Source organism: Taeniopygia guttata, chromosome 1, assembly GCF_048771995.1.
Source record: "Taeniopygia guttata chromosome 1, bTaeGut7.mat, whole genome shotgun sequence".
NCBI lineage: Eukaryota > Metazoa > Chordata > Aves > Passeriformes > Estrildidae > Taeniopygia > Taeniopygia guttata.
Genome location: NC_133024.1, coordinates 66,109,774 through 66,129,961, shown reverse-complemented (window position 1 = coordinate 66,129,961; position 20,188 = coordinate 66,109,774). Strand labels below are relative to the sequence as shown.

The window sequence follows — 20,188 nt, the reverse complement described above, 5'->3', positions numbered from 1 at the left end:
GGGGCTGGTTACAGAACACCAGGTACGCACGGAGACTTCTTCGCCGCCCATCCCTTCCCTAGCAATGAGTTGTCGGAGTCCTCTTCAACCACAGAAGCAACAAGCATGCCAAGGGGTTGTAGCTAAAGAACTGCCCAGCACGGTACAAATGACCCCGGGCATCACTCTCACTACACTACCCTAATTATTTTCTTTTTCAAACATATTATCACAAGAGAAAGTAAAGGAAGTTTAAAGACTTGTGTTCTCTAAAGTAAACCTGATTTCCATTAACTTGCTCACCAAAGAAATTACAGTTTTCAATAAAACCAAAAGTAGTTGGAGTGGTATCACACCCTCCCTTCTCAGAGCTACACACAGTATCATGCCCAGTGTGGTTAGGAGCGAGCTCCAGGTATGCCCCAAGAACATAACACCACCAAACCTCAATGATGGAGTTTTAGGTTCTGAGGTTTCAAATAGTGATAAAGAGAGTGCTCACACACAGGGAGAAAGCTTAGCTCCCCAGGGACATGGCACACCAATGCTAACTGAAGCAAGTGGGGAAAATACGTCAGGAAAGGAGACAGAAAATATGAAATTCGTAGATAGTGGGGAGGCAGGGTTAAAGTAAACTTCAACTGGCAACACTCTAAGAGATGGAACATGACTTGCCCGTGCAAGAGTACTGTGAGATTTTGAAAACTGTTTTTATTTCAAGCATTCTTGAAGAAGGCCAGGATTCAGTAACAGAAAATAGAGGCATTCAGATTTCTCGCTCAATAAATAGAAGTAGGAAGACAGTATTAATCCTTGACATTTTCCTGAAATCAAACTAACTTGTCTGGTGCCACTAGTACAACAGAGAAGGCTGAAGCTGTGGTTATGGTGGGTATGAGCTCCCTTCATCCTCCCCTTTACATTTTGTATCATGTTCTGCTGGTAGAACAGGACATTTCCAGCCAAGGAAGGTACACACATGTACATGGGAGATGCATTCAAAAGTGCAGCCAGACAATTTCTTCAGTGATACAACATTAATTTAGAAATACATACATTGTTAACTGCTCTCATGTAGATGCAGTATTTAAGTAGAAAGTGGAGACACATTGGCAAATTTGACCACAATGGAGCTTCAGCACAAGTTCAGTCAAGTTCTGGCTCTTCAGCTGATGTATAAACACATTCAGGGAAAGGTGAGGAAGAGGATATGAAAGAATAGATGGAGAAATACGCAAGATCTGCAAGCTGCTCAAGTGGGAAATATTACTTCTGACAAGCAGACGCAACCAAGTTTCCTACTTTTCCTTAATCTTTTCTCACACTTTTATTGTTAAATGAGGTGACAGTTGTCAGTCCCTCTCCCTACAAGGAAGTGTCCAGCCTTATGCATGCCTCATAATTGATAGAGGTTGCTCTTTATAATTAATTATGATTTATCTCTACATACATAAATATTTCCAACACCACTAACAGAAATATCAAATCACTGGTTACCAGTGCTAGTTATACATCTTCTCAGTCTACCACAAACCACACACACACTTCCTCCAGCATATTTGAATCAGTTCTGTAGTGAAATGTTCTTTTTTCTGTAGTCCCAAATTCCCAAATAAGTCTAGCTGAGGGGAAGCATAAAGCCTGGTTTCAGGAGAAAAGAAGGGAAGTTGTGCACCTCTGGATGAGTGAATAGGAATGAGAGATGAAGATTTTTACCATCTGAGGTTGTAAAGGGACTGGGTGCAATTATGACTGAGGGTGAAGGCAGGAGGAGGCAGTTAAGACACATAACAAACACCATTCCCTGCAGGTGAGCATCACTGCCTGCTTCTGTGGCAATATCCTGGATCCTGATACAAGTGAATGAAATACCACAGCCTGAATCTCACACCCCATAGTGACAGATGCCTCTGGTCTCCACTGTCAATCTCTTTATATGACACTTGAGGATATACTGACAAAGTGCAAATCCCAAATGGCTTCCGAAAATGACCCTTTGCCATACACAAAATTATCTCAATTTTGATCATTATTACGTGGTCAGAGAGGCTGATATCAGGGAGCAGTGTTGGGGGGAGGTGGCCAAACCAAAAAATCTACAATGGTTTCTTTCTTCCAGGTTATCCCTCACATTTAAAATCCTCGGTGGCCAACAGAAGTCCTTCCGTGGTAGAATTAAAGCGAGAAGTTTCTGAAATAAAAAAAAAAGAAGAGGGTCTGCTGAAGTTCCACAACAGCACAAGCAGCAAAAAGACTTAACAGATAATCCATCCCTCAGACTGCAAAGAGTATGCCCAATGTTTCTTAAAGTTTCTAATACTCTTGGTTTCTAATTTTTTCTAAAATTTCTAATAATGTTGGTTATTTTTTTTTTAAGTTAAAAAGAATGGAGAGGAAGCAGACAATGGAAAGCAAAGAAAAAATAAAAGAATGCAAGAAGAATAGAAAAGGAAGATAAGAACTTGGATGTCAAAACTAGAGGCAGTAAGGACCTTACAACCTCAAAGCTGAAAAATAAGGAGAAGAGTTAACACAGTGGATTTTTTCCTCTACATGTCACAAACCCTATATAATGAACAGCTGTTCAACCAATACCACCATAGTACAGGAACATCTCAATTTTTTTTTGTTACAATGTGAATTGGTTCCCCTGTTACATGCACTCAGGACCTCACAGTCTTTCATGTTACAGAGTTAGTGTGAGGCACCGGCCCAACCCAATTGTTGCTCTTTCCTGAGAGCTCCACTTATTCCCCAGGTAACTTGACTTTCTGCTTGAATGATTTTTTGAGCCAGGTTTTCCTGATAAGCACTGTAAAAGGCAGGTGAGGTTTTCTGGTCACAATTCTGGGCAATTTTTCATGCTTCATTTTGTTTAATATTAGTGGTTAAATGTCAAAGGACAGATTTTTCACTACTATCTTTGTATCAAAGTAGCAACTGGAAGAAGTTTGACCAACTGTAGCAATACTGGAAGACTACTTTAATCTGCTCTGTATCCTTCAGATTAATTTTTTTCATTTTAGCCAAAAACCAGTCCTGCCTGTCCCAGCTATATACTCCTGCTTTTTTGCCCATGTCCCGCTGATCTCATGGGCTCTAGGACAAGTTCCATAGTCCAGACCAAAAACTTTTTGGATGTCTTTATGCATTAGATGTTAGAGCTGAACTGCCTCACTCAGAAGCATCACGGCCAGCAAAGGGAAGCACTGGGAATAGCACGGTCAGGGAAAGGAGGAGCAATAACACGGGGTACCAAGAGATTTGTCCCACTAAAACCACATCCTTCAGGGCTGTTGTGGAAGAAGTATTCCTGCAGGGAGTTACTGACTGCTGTACTTCAAAAAAACATGTCAGCTTCTGCTTTGCTGTAGTCCTGCATATAAAGGCTTGAACTGACACATTTGAATTGCACTGGCATCTGTGAGTCCTGGTCTAAGGAGGACTTCTAGGCATCAAAATAATGTTTTCACTGATCTCGACATTTTTCAAACTGGGAACTCTTGCTTAATCTCCAGAACAAATACTGATGTGCTGCCAATGCTGCAATAAGGAGCTCTCATAAAAACTTGAGATTAACCCTGTGTTTTCACAGAGGAACACTGTTCACCCTCTCATTGGAATACAAACACCCTTACACAACATGAATACAGAAGCATGTTCATCTGGCTAACAGATTAAGTTGCACTTGGCCAGTAATGCTCAGTTTGCTTTCCAATCTAAAGGGACCAAAATGATCATATTAGCTCTCCCTTGATTTCCTATGATTTAAAAATCTTTTTGGTAGGAATGTCTCAATTTTCCTAGTATTTTATTTGCCCTCTGACATTTGAAGGAATGAAATCCATTCCCACATTTACAGTTGTTCACTTGAGCAGTTTCACAACCACTCTGGGACATCATTCTTGGCAAGTCTGCTTTAATCAGGAACCAGAGGGGAATTATTTTGTGGTGAGGCAAAGCTCCCTCAAAGCCAGGAGCACCATCGATCAGGAAAACTCACCTGTCTTTTACAATGCCTGCATGCAGACATTGTGGAAGCACTGGAATACTCACATGGGGTCTGCATTACCCCGTATCCTGTGCCTGACAGTGAGCATGAGCTGACTGAAAACCCTACGACATGCTTCTTCCTTTCCACATACTTTTCTTGGTTTCATTCTTTTTACATCCTAAATTTGTAAAAGCTTAAAAAGAGTCCTCCACCTGAAGGTTTAGTTGCAGAATACGTGGTCCCTGATATCAGAGCTGACTGCTGCCCAGACAGGACAACCTGCACATCCTATCCTCCTATCGGCAGCAGCACAACCTCATCTGCTCCCTTGCCCCAGCCTTGGCACTGAGCTGGACCTTACAGCAGCTTATCTAAATGCCTCAGTCCAGTAGGAAAGTATTGATTTGTTTGCTGTGGGGTTAGTGAGTTAAATGATAGGCTTCATGTCAGCCAGCAAGTGCTGGAGCTGCTATCTGGAGCAGGGCTGGGAGGAAGGGCACTTCACACTTGGGGCAGCAATTACCCATTGCATCAGCCTGGTCTGAGATGGCAGATCCCAACTTCAGAGCAGCCTAAACTTATCCTCTCCCTCCAACAGCCTTCAGGAATTTCCCTGACTCATTTCAGATGCTGAACTAAAAGCAAAACTAAAACCTCCAAGAGAAAACTCCAGCTGTATCTCCCCATTCCAGCATACATCTCAATGCGCAAGCTCTGCAGAGACAGTGCAAGGCCTTTTTATAAGCCCAACACTGGTGAGAAATCTTCTTTGATTTTTAGAGGAAAAATCTGCATTGCTCTCATTCTATATTCCATAGAACTAACACAAGCTGGCACAGTAGAGCATTAGACTGTGAGACAACGTAACAAACTGGGGTTTCCTGGCAGCAAACAGTGGCTGGGTCAGAAACACACAGGGCTCTGCTTCATTTCTGCTGCACTCATGACAAGCAGGAGAGGAAGACTGAAACAATTTTTGGAGTAGAAAAGCAGACAGACAAAGGGAGTAAATCTGATGGGAAAAAACCAGTTTGTTGGATTCAGCAACCAGATAAAGGTACAGACAATAAGGCAGGATAATTTGCTAGCATGTGTCTTTCCTTTCTTGAAGCACAAAAGGCAAAAGTTTCATATTTCACCATTTTCTCCCAGGAAGCGAACATAGCTCTTCACATCTGTTTCTTTAGCATATAAATATTTAATAAATAACCTGGACATTTCTGGATAATAGCTTAGGATACAAATCCACACAGACATCCAGTCAGGACCATAAGTCAAAATTCTGCCTCTAGAGTGTTTGTATTGCAATATTATAAATAAGTAGCTTCTAAAAATTGATAGCAGGTGTAGGCCTAAGTATTTTGTGAAAATATTTTTTATTTGCTTACCCAGTATTGTAGTATCTGATTATTTAAGAGGAAAATACTGCTACCAGATGTTCTTGATGTTATTAATGATCTGTGCTGACAGCACCCTGCAAGACTGGTGCTCTCTGGGCCACGTGGTTCACAGAAATCTCCCTCATCTTCCCACATTGGTAGCTGGTACCAGTTAATCAGCCTGTAGGGTCATTTTTGTCACCAAAGACATATCATCAAATCAAACCCCATTCAAGAGGTTTCAATTCCAACCAAAAGTATTCAGCTACTTCTCCTCTGACGTGAACATCCACTGTGAAAACTTTCATGTTTATAACACTTCCAACACAGTGCACACCCACCTCCTTGACTCCTGTTCTAGCCATCAACTGGAGGCATGGTCAGGTCAGGCACAGGGCCACAGGTGACAAAGACTGCCTGACCAAACCCCATGTGGATAATATTCCACCAGTCTTGCGATGTCTAGATGGGAACAATTTAAGCCTCAGGATAGGGAATATTTTTCTGGCTCAGTTTGCTCATGGTGCAAGTTATTTTATTTCTATGTACCGCCATTTATTTGTTTAAAAACTACAGATGAATCCATTTTCATTATGGAATGAACAACTGATGGCAAAAGATAGAGAAGTTAAGATAGCATTTTCCTCTTGGAACCTACAATCCTTCTTTTTTATCTCAATCTTCCGAGAATCTCTCTCATAAACAAACCAAAGAAACTTTGCCAAGTTACCAAAGTGTTCAAAAATTCATGAGACAAGCAAGAACACGATAACATACTTTGTCACATCAAATAAAAGCATTAATGAGAATTGAACACTTCAATATATGGAGTCTTACTACTCCAGTGACCTCTTGCTACCATTTCTCCACTGAGAAGCAGAACCGCCACTTCTTCATAATTTGGTGAAATACTGGTTTATTATTCATAGCGCTCTTTTCATAATTAGACCCTTAATGGAGCCAGCATTACTCTCCATGCTGAAAAGACAAGGAAAGTAGGATTGTGATGACTCACAGCAGATTGCCACAGCAACCAAAATGGGAATAAATTCCAGCTCTTAGGCATCCTACCCTGCTGCTTTCACTTCACCACACATGTTTTAGATTTCAGAAGAAAAAATAAAATCATATGGCTTTAATAACAAAATACTGCCTTCTCTTTTCCCCTTTCAGGATTGAAAGAAACAAAATCCAAACCACCTTCAACCCTAACCCAATTAAAACCCAAGTAAATTGGAGGATACTAAATGCACCTTAAAAATTATAAGAAACAATATCCTTTAGATATTTGGTCAAATATAATGAAATAGTGAAACATTCACAAGGTGAGTGATTACCTGTTTTTTCATGCAGAATTTAAGACAGTCACTCATGACTGATGAAATGCAGCTTCCAGACAGCCAGTGCAGGTTATGATGTTCTCTATCACATCTTGACATAGCTCCATGCCTGACAGTGTTTCAGAAGAGTCTTGAGTCTCTTGGTGATTTTTATTTAGATCTTCAAGATTAATAATATCATCTAAAAATAAAGAAATTACAAACTGTAGCCAAAACCACCTGAAATTACCTTATATAGTCTGTAATTTCTGTTGTGCCAGGATAGAGTATTTCTAGAACAAGCTTTTATTTTATCAGAATCCTCTTGATTTTTGCCTCTTAAATGGACTATAAAATAAATTAAATCTTTCTGGTTTGTCTCTCATAAGGGGTGGTGAGTGAGAGACAACACCCATGCATGTGTGTGTCTGTTCCTACTCTTACACTGCCTCTCCAAAAGCAGCCTTTCTTCTGAAACAGAGAAACTTCTCTCTTATTTTGGACTGCAAATTCTACCAGCTTTCAGGGAATTACTGTTGTGTATTTTTAAACTTGTTACAGAACCTGTGAAATTGTAGTGCATTAATATGGAAATAATGAAAAAGGCAACAAACAACCTTATCCCACAACTTCCACACTGCAGGAATTAATGCATGCAGAAGTCCAGAGCTTCACATGAACCCTGATATCTCTTACTGCCCAGGTGTGTAACCCCAAGTGCTGTTTGACAGTGACTGAACATGAACTGACTGAACTTCAGCCAGCTGAAGGCCAATGGCATCCTGGCCAATGGCCAATGGCACACTACCAGCAATAGTGTGGTCAGCAGGACCAGGGCAGTGATTGCCTCCCTGTACTCAGCACTGGTGAGGCCACACCTCAAGTTCTGGGTTTAGTTTTGGGTCCCTCACTATAAAAAGACTCTGGGGTGCTGGAGCATGTCCAGAGAAGGGCAATGGAGCTGGGGAAGGGTCTGGAGCACAAATCTGAAGAGGAGCAACTGAAGGAGCTGGGGGTGTTTAGCCTGGACAAAAGACTCAAGGGGGGACCTTATTGCTCTGTACAACCCCCTGAAAGGAGGGTATAGCCCAGTGGGGGTTAGTCTCTTTTCCCAGGTAACAAATGACAGGACAAGAGGAAATGGCCTCAAGTTGCACTGGGGAGGTTTAGACTGGATAGTAGGAAAAATTTATTCACAAAGGGTGGCTGGGCATTGGAACAGGGTCCCCAGGAGATAGTGAAATCATCATCTCCCAAAAGTGTTCAAAAAGCAGGTAGATGTGGCACTGAGGGACAGGCTTGGGTAATGCTGGGTAAATGGTTGGGTCAATTATCTTATAGGTCTTTTCCAACCTAAATAATTCCATGGTTCTATTATTATGCTGCCGACTTTTAGTGATAATGAAGTTTAATTATCTTGAAGATACTCAACCTTTCAAGTAAGTAAAGTCTCCAGAAATATTATATCATGGTAAACACCATTTTGATCTAGAATGGATAAACTTGAGCTAATTACTAGAATATTTCAAAGTAGGGAACTTTATAAGGCAATTTAGCACTTAGATGAGGAAAAATGAAGCGATGACAGCAACCATAGCTCTGTGGACCACGGACATGATCAATGGCAGCATAAATTCATTTATCCCATCATTGTGCTTTTGCACAAATAGGAGTGTTATCAATCACTGGTAATGAAACACCCTTTGATAAGAAGAATTTTATACAGTTTTTTGTATCACAGAATAGACTTACTAGTCAAGCCATCTTCATTCTGCAATCCGTTTGTTTTCTGTCTTTCCTAAAACAGATAACAATAATCCAGCAAAAAGAAAGTATGTGACAAGAGATGTAATTTTGGGCAAGAACAAAGTCCATGCTCTATTTTTATAATTACTAGTTCATTGTAATCAGGACTTTCCTGATTTCTACTACCAGACAAGGAAAAAAAAGTAATTTGTAAGTTAACACTTTCCAGCTAGACAAAGAGAATTAATTTGCCCACAGTCACACAGAGTAACTTCTCTGCTGCAGCTCTAGCAGAGGTGATGGAGGATGAGATCTGCTCAGATGATGAGAGAAAACTATAAGACAGAAAACATCTGAATGATGGTAGCTTGTACTTAATGAACATAGGTCAGGTCAAAAGACAGGTATCAAAGTTTTTTTCACCCTTTTTTAACTAGTAGTTGCTCACACTTCTGAAGCTGATCTTTTAAAACCTGAATCCTACCATGCCAATGAGCTGGTTTTAGAAATACTCAGAGGAGGACAAAATACATCTGTCTCCTAATTGTGGATATTAAAGCAAATTTACAAAGAAAGAAGTTAAGAATTCTCCTTTGCACCTGAAATATTGGAAAGCCTTCCAAAATCCCCTAAAATTCATACCTCCACAGAGGTCTTCCACAGTGAATAGATCATCTTTGAAACTTTCCAGTCAAGGGGAACTATATAATCATCTGGCAACAAGGATTCTGCAGAAGAAAATATTTTTGAAGTTGAGTGTTCAGATCTCTCCACAGCCAAAATATATCACTGAATTACAATTTTTGCACATGTTACTTATATTTTTTTTTTAAAGCAGATATTTAAATGAGCCAGCAGTAAAATCAGAATTTAGAATTTCTGAACTCTAAGGCCAGTGCACAAGAGGGGAAAGGGGGAAGGAGATTTGGGTTTCGTTTCTTTATTTAGACAAAGACTTTCCTACCATACTTTCATTTCCCACACATACTCCCATAAAAATAGGCAAACACAAGAAAAATAAAGTTTTCAGCCATTAAATTAAAATAAATTGAACTTAATTAACAACCTCTAAAATTTAAAATTCTTGATTATAAGAATTTGTGCACTATCAGTAGAGAAGGTCTTTCCTAAAAATCTTTTAACTGTAACACTGTTTAAGAAGCTGAAAAGAGGTTCTTTGTAGGAAAACTGTATGAAATATAGTCTGGTCTTATATAAGAATCATACAAGCAAGACATGTAATTAAGTCTTCTATTTATATATAAAGACATTTATTTACCAAAAATTTCCCCTCCAAAATAATTTCAATAAAGACTGCAATTCCAAGTGTTGTAAACTAATACCACTCAAATGTGTGCATCAATAAATAGTTGCCTGTCAACATACTGTATACCACAAAAAAAAAAAAAAAGCAGGATAACTTTTAGAATTGTAGGATAATAATAACAAAGGAGAATGTAGTCAGTCACGCACAATTCTGGTGGGAAAACCCCAGCAGTCAGCAATCACAAGCTGGCAGAGCTTCAGAGAGATATAGGGGTGGATTTGTATTTCTTGAAGGTTATTTCCAAAGGAAACTCACCTAAACTCCAGAAAATATCACCTGTTACTGACTCAGAGAAGGACATTTAGTTCACTAACCTATTGAGTGTTTCTGAATGCCTTGTTATTCTTTTTCTTTCTTGAAAGATGCCTGTTTTCAAGTCATGGCCAACTCCCTCTAAGATTATGAAATTTAAGACCACAAATATGAAGATTAACCAAGTTTGGAGAAGAAACATGTTTTATATGTAACAGCTCAGGACATCAGCAGTACTTCCTTGTTTAATTTCAGCTCTGTATGGCAAGTTCTTTGGTGTGTGGTGCCAGATTTAGGCAAGGCAGTCCTTTAAGTCCCCCTTTAGGGACCTAAAGCCAAGTAATGCTTCCTATGATTTGCATCACTGTTCTGGCAGATGGCATTGCTATTGACTTTTAAAAAACAACAAAGAATCCTGAGATCAGTTTAAGCAGATAAAATGACACAGGCTGCTCCTCAGCTGTCAGATTAAAATTTTCATATGAAAATTCATGCTTAACTTTAAATTCTACTGGAAAATACAAATGTAAAGGTATACTGAAAAGCTGGCCTGTGTTTTTTAATCCTATTTGTTGGTTAAATGAAAGTTACAGTTTATCTACTAAATTTGGACCCAAAAAGCTGAAAAACACTATGCACACAGAATATGGCTCTTTCAGCAGATGTTCTAGGGTGACTTTCAAACAAAACTCTGTTGTTCTCACTGGTTACAGCTCTGTCGGATTACATTACCCTGCAGTATACTGGGAAATGATGGCTGGCATACTCAAGTCCTTTGAGGACTCTTCATCTTTTACCTGCTAACTTAAAAGTATTAAACTGAGAGTACAAAAATAAGACATCTGGAGCTCTGGAAGGCAAGTATACAACACTGAGACACTTATTAATCAAGCACACTCAAAAAGAAGACATTCACTATCAGAAGACATCTTGTAAGCCTGATATTCAATTTCAAACTAAATTAGATTTTGGGGAGGTTTTTCAACAGCATCTAAGACACATAAGAATGTATGAAAACTCTATTAAAATAAGAAAGAATGCTACTATCTGGAATATAAAACCAAACATGCAGCCTTTATATAAGTGCACACATTTTGTTCCACATTTTCATTTAGTTCCATAATCATCACAGTAAAGTCTTACTGAGTAGGATGTATTAAAGCATCATTTAGTTCTGTAATCAACATAGGAAAGTCTTACTAAGATATATTAAAAATTAAGCAAGCATTTCACATTTGGATTTAAAGTCAGTCAATTTTTGTTACTAAAAAGACTGTAAATACAAGGACAAACCAAAAGGCCCTTTGTCAGAGAGTGATGATTTTAGGTACAAACTAAAAACTATCACCAAAATTGCAGTGATTTGTTTCAACAGCATTAATATTTAACTAAGAACTGCAATAAAAAATAGTTTTTAACCATAGTATTTTCATTTGTTTTTTGGTTTGGAGGGAGTACTTTGTTTTTTGTTTGTGGTTTTGAGGGGATTGTCGGGTTTTTTTATTTTACATAGGAGTAGTAAGAAAAGCATTATACCCAGTGGAAGACCTGGAGAACCAAAGAGCTGCACAAGTTGAAAAGCAAATCCTAATGATAAGGGAAGTCCCAGAAAACTACATTTCACATCTGCATCTTGATAATCTTCAAGTTGCGATATCTTTGCTGGCTCAGAGTCATCTGCTCCATTTGCATTTTCACTGCAGCTTGCCAATGTAGTAGAATCTTCTAGATATTCAGAAACAACTTTAACAGAAGACAAATTATCTGGTTGGCCATATGTAGCCTCTGAAGAAACACGTTCACCCTCGTCCTCTTTTTTATTAACTACCTGTTGTGGCTGAAGAGTTGTAGCTTGCTCCTCCTTTGTTTTGAAATCTACCCAAACCCTGCAGGTGTATTTTGATATAGGAGAACATTGTCCTGAATGAATGTAAGAAATATTACGTAACAGAGCATCTGCATCTGGAGTGGGTGAGGAATATTCCTGCAATGCATGGTCCTGTTCATGTGCTTCTCCACAGTTCTTGCTTAGAAAGTATTTTTGCCTCACTTCTAAAACACCATTTTGTGGAATATCTTCTCTTATCGGGATGTCCTTCCCTTCCTCTGTATGAGCAAAGATCTGTCTTGGTAGGTTAAACTTCGGTGCCAAGTTAACAATTCTCCTGCATCTCTTTTTCTTCAGTGTAATTGGTGTGCCATCATTTATTGGCACATCTATTTCACTTGAACCTTGCATGAAGGCAGCCCTGGCTTCCACTAGGGAATCAAAGTGCACTTTACCAGTTGGAGATGCAGACAGACCATTGCTTATTACATTGCCAACTTCCTCAGTTTCTGTTTCATGGTGGTTTTCCTTTACCACTCCCTCATTTGACTGATAGCAGTTTAGCTCTGCTGAACTGTTTGTGTCAGTCTGTTCAGGTTTCCTCACATTTTGAGATCTTTGTTCACTTACACATTTATTCTCAGAGCAAGGAGAGAGAGAAACTTGAGTATTGAAGCCCATCTGCAACTCCTCAGTAGATAAATTAATTGAAAAAAAAGCCCAGGCATTTGAGCTAGTTTCTTCTGATTTTAATGGACATTTGCCCTCTGTGTTATCAGGCATATTATCAAGTACATTTGAATTGCAACACTGAGACATTTCTTTTTCTTCACTGTTTAAACTTACCAGCTTGGCTTCTAAGTCAGGTTCACAAGTAATTTGGCATGAACCCAGTTTGTTTTCCGTGGTTAACAATGACATATCATAGTCTTCAGAAATGCCTTCTGTTTCCTGGATGGAATTTTTATCATTGCTTATTGCTAGGAAACTGCAGAGATTGTCTTTGTGCCTTTGCTTTGCTTCCTCATCATCGAATGCATTTTTGGTTAGGTTTTCAGTACAAAAAGGTTTTATATCTCTTAAAAGCAAACTGTCACTTTCTACAGGCAATCCATTTTTCCATGCACTATTTGACATCACTGAGACCTCAGGCACAGTGACTAGAAAACTCTCTCTTGAAACTCCTGCAGCTTCTTTTAGGCTTTCATCACTACTCTTAGGCTGCTCTTCACAAACTGTTATTGGATCCTCTGGGCCTTTGCTGAATGTACACAATGATTTCTTGTTTTCTTCTTCCAAGTCATCCTCTTCACTTTCTGATCCATCATGGTCACCTGGAATTGGATGATGAGTTACTCCACATAACATTCTCTTCGTAATTTCTGCACGATTACTTTTCATTGTTTTGCTTCTTTTTCTCTTTTTCTTCTGCTTTGCTTTTATTAACAGGTGTCCAGGGTTCTTGCTCAAAATTGTCTCCCTATGTGAAAACAAAGAAAATCAAATGTAAAACCCCAAACAAATAGAAAAACCAAGCCCCCACTAAGTTAGAGCAATAATGTATTCATGATGATGAAGCTGAAGAATAGGTACTTTATGTTACTATGATGATCAAACACAGACTATTTGCATTTTTCAACTGATAATATCTCAGATAACACCTTCTATGGGTTAAACAAATGCTTAATCAATGCAATTTAGGACAATCCTGAACATTTACATCCATTTAAGTAAACCCAGCTGCCATCTCAATAACTTTGCTTTACAAAAAGTATCACAAGCCATCATTAGACCAAACGTGTTTCTGGAAACACAATGTCTTTCTAGCATGATGTTTGAATAATAGATCCTGAAAAGCTGGTGCTATTCTGAAATTTCAATAAATGCCATACAGAGCTGAAAAGTACAAAGTAAAGGACAATGTCATCCATTAAGATCAAATACTCAATTTCAAAACATACTAACCAAAATCCAAATAATGTAAAGTTACAGTGACTACAGCAACTCTGATATTTACTGTTCAGTATATGAAGTGTTGAATCATACATATTTGGAAGAAATATTTCATACTTTATTATTGACAAAATAATATATTGTGGAAAAATTAAGATGCTGTAGGAAAAATGACATTTACAGTTAATTTTGTAGCTCTTTTCAGAACGTCTTATTTATTTTGATTGAAATTCCCATCAAATTTAAAAGAAAGCAGCCCTGACTTCTCTGAAATCTTGACTTTGGCCCTTCAGCCAGCTAACCCTGAAATGAAAAGTTGTAAGAAAAACCCAGTCTAGGATTCGATCCAGGAACCTAACATCTCCCTTTTCAGTTCTTCAGAGAGATGAGGTTTTCAGAGATAAGTTTGATTGATAAATCTTTGTACCAAAGACCTGTTCCTTTTCTGTAATTCTTCACTTTTCTGAAAGCCTTTGTTTGGGATGGTACTTCATATAACACACTAAGGCAAAGCAGAAGCTAGAATTATAGGGTAAAATTAGTTGATTTTGGGGAATATATATGTAAAATTACCTGCTTTATTAAGTGCTATATTCTGAAATCTTGAGAGAAACAATATAAAACAAACCATAAAAGGGTGACTGTCAATGTAGAGGGAAAGTTGATCACTAGGAGGCAGCCTGGGACCTAATGGGAATCCTATGGGAATCTATCCTTACTCTATTCATTCTTAAATTTATTCACTGTTAGTCTCTTATAAGTTTTTCCTTAATTTGAACTCTACAAAGCAAACCCTCCTAATTCTCTGAGTGCAAAGGACAGCAACAACCTTCTCAGCATAGCAATGAAGTTTGTTGACTGTAACAGGATTCAAAAGTCTTGATGCCTTTATATTGCTGCAAGGGGTACTACAGATCTCCATAGCAATCTTGTCGGAAAGCACACAAAATTTATTTCCCTATAATAGCATCCAATCCTACTAAGAAATGGGATTTTCTTCAGCTGTTGGCATTTAAGTACAAATGGTGCTTTTCTTCAAGTCATGGAAACTGACTTCTCCTTTTCCAGATCTGTGTATTTATGATACAGTGCCCTGTCGTTTACACGGGAATGTCCAAACCATGTTGAATTCTGTTCACAATACACTCCATAGTCAACAACATGCCTCCTCCTATCTCTCCAGAAAAAGAGACATAGAACACCAAAGTTTTAGGATTGAATAGATCTTATTTGTCTATTGAAACAAATTATATCAAAGTGAAGTAACTGAAATAGTAGCTGGAGAGATTACTTTCTTACATATACCCCCATATGCAGAAATCATATACTAATCCATGATTATATCTTAAATCTTGACATTAACTTTCTTCTTTGGTGAAGAAAATTCATAACTTGAAAGTGGTTTTAGAAAAGGAAATTCTCAGGAGTTTTCAGATTCATAAACCCCTTACCAGTGAAATAGAAAGTAATGTCCCAATTTTAACTGTTTTTAATGTAGTAGGGAATAAAACATCAGACCTGTGCACCAATTCCAAGAATTTATTGTTATACCTAAAAGTTCTTGTGCTGCCAGAACTACATAAATGACAACCAAATTATCCATGTCAGCACTGGCACAGAAAAGCTATTAATTTCTCCAGCCTTGATATTATTGTAGCTAAACTTTGCCTATCATTTACTTCTCCCAGGTGTGAATTTGTACTTTTGCTGCTGGAAATGAACTTCCCTAATACTGGTGCAAGCAGGTTTCTGATGTCTTTTCCCTGACACATCTGACAACATTTACAGGACAATGCTGACAGAAACTTTCTTAGGCTGGGATGTTGCACCAAAGGGTATTGCAGAAATGAGGGGAAAAGTCTTAAAAGTCTGCACACTTAGTCTCCTTACTATTAATTCTGAATCAGGGAGGAAAATCACACTGGATAGGACTCACTTTAGAATGCAAGAACAAAAAAACCACATCCACCAAATAATGGGAAAAGAATCCCCTGGATGATCCAGAAAAAGTAACAGCTATTACTGCATTGAAATTGTTGCATGTCAAAGTAATAACAAATGCAAATATTGATCCAGGATGATGATTTAGCATATCTGGATATGACCATGGATAGTGGCATTCAACATTTAATCATAAATACAACTGTGTAATTTCTGTGCTTTGGAAATATGGATGTTTTATAACAGTTCAAGGAAATTAGTTTTCTAAAGATTTTAATTTCCTAAAGAAAGGAAGCAATAAGAAAAATGATGAACTATTAAGTGTAGAATAATAAAATGTATTATACTTCATGGTTCCAGGTAACTTTTGTTTTTCAATTGATTCTAAGAAAATACTACTTGAAGGAACATTCTAACGCACTGTGATGGCATAGCTAAAATTTCCTGCTTGGGGTATAACATCATGTCATGTTGAAGTTTTTGCATTCAATTAAGCAAATTATCTACTAGTTTTCATAAGATTAACTTTGTTCCTCCTCTTTTAGGCCACCTACATGCCTTTTGAGAGTTTCTCCTACTGCAAAATCATATGGCACACAACCACTGAGAAAATGGAGAACAGACAGACTTCTCTTCTTTACAGACATTTGCTTGCCTAAGATGGCACTTACTGGGATACACTTCACTTTCCCCATCTGGTACGTCCAAGTACATTCTTGAATTCCTTATGACCTAATTTCACTTCAGAAACAACTAAAAATTGAAGTTATAATCCTGGAATTAAAAAAAAAAAAAAGGTCAAGGTACCAGCCTTTTTGTTACATATCTTGCCTTTAGCACTGAAATGAGTGATAAAGATCTAGTTCTGCAAAACCAAGTGGAAAATTGGTTTATATTATCAGGTGATAAAGCACCTGGAAAAAACCACAAAACTTGCCAGCATTACTAGGTTTCCTGAAAGCTGAAATTCCATTAGACAGCTGAGTAAGAAACAGTCTTTGTCACCCTTTCCTTCTTTGCTCCAGATGATGCCTTTGCACTTCCACTATGGTCTGTTGCTGGCTCTACCACTCTCCTTGTGGGTGAATTCACCTGCCTTGACCCTGCATCAAAAGAAAACAAGTACATACTTTGTTGCTATCCTCATTTAACTCTCCAAAGCAAGAAGTAAAAAAGTGTCTAGCTAAGACAAAGAAGTGGTTGGTAGGAACATGTGAACACCTTCAGCAGCAACATGTCATGTTGACTCACAGCAAGGAAATTCACCACAAATGATTTGTAAGAAATGTTTACACATTAGTGTTGCAAATTCATTCTCTTTGCCCCAGATCAGTAAAGATCCTACTAACTGAATTAAATCTGAAGTAACTCAGTATTTGTTATTATTCTGTCTCTCAACAAAGAGTTGCCACTGGTGGTGAGATTTACGTACCTTTATAAAATAAACTAATCTATCACAATACTCAAAGAGCTGGTCCAATCTTTATGCAGAAGTGATGTCTATACAGTTCTGTGAAATGTATAATCAGTCAGACTGCTGCCCTGTTATAGTCCAGACACAAAAGACCTTGATCTAGAGAGCACACAGAGAATAGCATACAACTGCTCTGATTAAGGCATGCCTTTAGAAGCTGTTATTTAATCATATACATGGCAAAGTGCAAACACTTTGCTTTCTAAGGTTAAAAACCCAAACAACCCACCCTCCAAAATCCCCATGTTCCTGAGGTAACAGTAATTCAGTTTCAAATGACAGTCCAGTCGCTCCATAGAAATTTCAGGTGGGATGACTTTACAGATCTTTGTCCTGTCTGGTTCATGAAAGTCATGAATATCTTATGATTTAAAATGTCCTAATTTGGATCCTTAGTCATAGACCATGTTGTTCAAGATTAAAGAAACCAGTCATGAATATACTGTTCAAAACATGTTTACGTGTACTGAATATACTTGTGCCTACTGTGAAACATCTTCTTTCTGAACAAGTGAAAAACAAGCTGTTTCAACCTCTTCTAGATGCCATAAATATCTCTCACCTGACACAATCTGAAACTGAGAAAAGAAACAACTCCCCCAGAAATAGATGGACTGATGGATGCCAGCAGATAGAGAAGAGGTGCCAATTTTTTCTTTGACTGAATTTTTCTGCACTATTAAGGATGACTTGGTGTATTTAGTCCTTTGAAGAGCACGATAGGCACCAATGCCAATGTTACGCACTGCAAATACAGTACCAGTCATCTTCTCTCATCTTCTCATGAACTCTTAAAGTTACTGTTCAAATAAATATTTTAACCAGAAAATAAAAAGACCCACACACCGTGATACACCATCCTAGCACCTGAACACAGATGACAGGCATCATAACAGGATGTAAAGATAAGCAAGTACAACAAAAGGGTTCTAAAAGTAAAAATGAGATTTAAATGGGGAAGTGTGGACCTTTTTTACCAATGCACATTCACACCAAAAACAAATGTAAAATGACATTTGAGATAAGGCACAAGCAGAATCAAGTTGAAGAAAATTATGGCTGAGAGACTAAGGAAACAATAGGGCCATAATGAGAGCAGACTTAAATATTTGGAGATAAGAGATAAGTAATAAACTATTCCCTGTTAGGAACTTTCAATGAAAGATGACAAATTTTAGCTGTATTTAAAATAAATTTAATTAGCAAAACTATAGCAAAGACCTAACTATCCACCAAAGCACAGACTGTAACTCTGGAACAAAAGCATGAGTTTTACAAACATAAGAAGATACTGCAAACTTAAGGAGGAAAAAAGTATAAAGACAAATATACTGTGACACAAAACACTACTTTTAATAGAACAATAAAAAATTCAAGAGGACAGCTTAGGGGGTGGGGTACTATATGCTCAACTTCTAAATCAAGCAAGGGTTTGGACTGGAGACATTTAAGAAATTAGAGAATAAGGTGTAGCTCTCTGCACAAGTTTATAATGAAGGGAAGAAAGGGAAGGAGATGGATCTAATGTTATGAAGACAACTGCACTAACACACAGGATTCAGATGAGAAAAAAGTAGTTCCAAGAACAAACAAAAAGCAGGTGGGGGGGGGAGTTACAATAGGAAACCAGTAAAAGAAAAATTTCAGCAAATATTAGGTAACCAGCGTCTTACCTATTAAAAGTCAAATACTGGTAACTGTGGACAATGTTGCTATTCAGAACATCTGTTCCACTTGTTGCACTCATTCTGTGCATCTCAAATGCTCTTATGAAATACTGAGAACTACAGACATTCAGATAGAATGCACATTCTGTGGATGTTATTACACCTTTTTCAACAAATCTCCATACTTTCTCATGCTAGCATCCAAATTTTACTTACTATTTCTGCATATTACATTTTGGTATTCACTAATTTCCTTTTCCAAACGTCTTTCACCAAAGGGCTAGAGATATACAAAAGATGTGATGAATTACTCCCTTATAGATGATTAATTTTTACAAAACAGCCCTATATTATTCCTAGCATTTTGAGGATGAATAGATGCAGAAAACTTGTCTTTCAATTCTTCAATTTAGTGAGCACCAATAGAAATTTGTCTTTGGACAAAAAATAAAAAATTACTTTAAGTAAGTACTAATATATGATATTATTTTCTAGTTCTGGAAAGACAATACAGCTAACAAATGGACACTGAGGGAAAGAAAAGGAGAGAAACTAAAGGTGCTGTCAGGAACCCATGAGCAACTCTGCCAACACAGCTATGAAACAACATAACCAGGATAAAGGGTACAGTCAGTTTTGCTGCTAGTTAAGGGCAGAAACTTAGCATCCACCTGAGAATAAGAAGAGCATCACAGCCAGCATCCAACACCCTGAGACCAGACAGCACTTCCATTAGTGATTTAAAACTCTGCTCTGATAAGTAAGGGCTAACTCTTGTGATATCCTGGACACTGCTCTCACTCCATTACTTACAACAGAATAACTTGTGTCAGAAAGGACCTCTGGAGACCATATGGGCCAACCTCTGCCCAAAGCAATATCATGACCTCACTGCTCAGTGCCTTGCCCATATAAGATTTGAATATTCCAAGGATGATATTACACACGTCACTATCCAATACAAATTTCCCATGTTGTAACCTCCACCTGCTGCTTCTCATCTAAGAGGACCTAAATCGAGGACCAAGAAAGGCACCTAAGTATTAATTATTAGAATAAAGAACTCAGTTTAGACTGCAGGAACAAAACAGTAACAGAATGAAACACAATGCTCTGCCATCCACATATTACATACAAAATTCAATTTATAATCATATATAATGAATTTTTGCTGCACTGCCATAAGCAGTCTCCATAAAATGAAGAATAATGCTAAATATTCATTGAGTATTTAGCACATGCAGCAAATAGCTGCAAAGAGCCACAAATGCAGCTCAGACATACAGACCTGACCTGCTCCAGGCAGACCATTCCACGTCTGTACTTTTG

The 20,188-nt window shown here is 38.0% G+C and overlaps 1 protein-coding gene across 1 annotated transcript; it reads right to left on the bottom strand.

Annotated features, from left to right (window-relative positions):
- Positions 1 to 665: 665 nt before the first annotated feature.
- Positions 666 to 17,947, bottom strand: LOC140680228 (uncharacterized). Its single transcript, XM_041716526.2, has 6 exons — positions 16,390 to 17,947; positions 11,533 to 13,304; positions 9,060 to 9,145; positions 8,424 to 8,469; positions 6,690 to 6,873; positions 666 to 2,170 (listed from the first exon to the last, which is right to left on the bottom strand). The coding sequence occupies exons 2-5, from the start codon at positions 13,223 to 13,225 to the stop codon at positions 6,722 to 6,724; spliced, it is 1,977 nt and encodes a 658-aa protein (XP_041572460.2). The 5' UTR covers positions 13,226 to 13,304; positions 16,390 to 17,947; the 3' UTR covers positions 666 to 2,170; positions 6,690 to 6,721.
- Between the last annotated feature and the right edge of the window lie 2,241 nt (positions 17,948 to 20,188).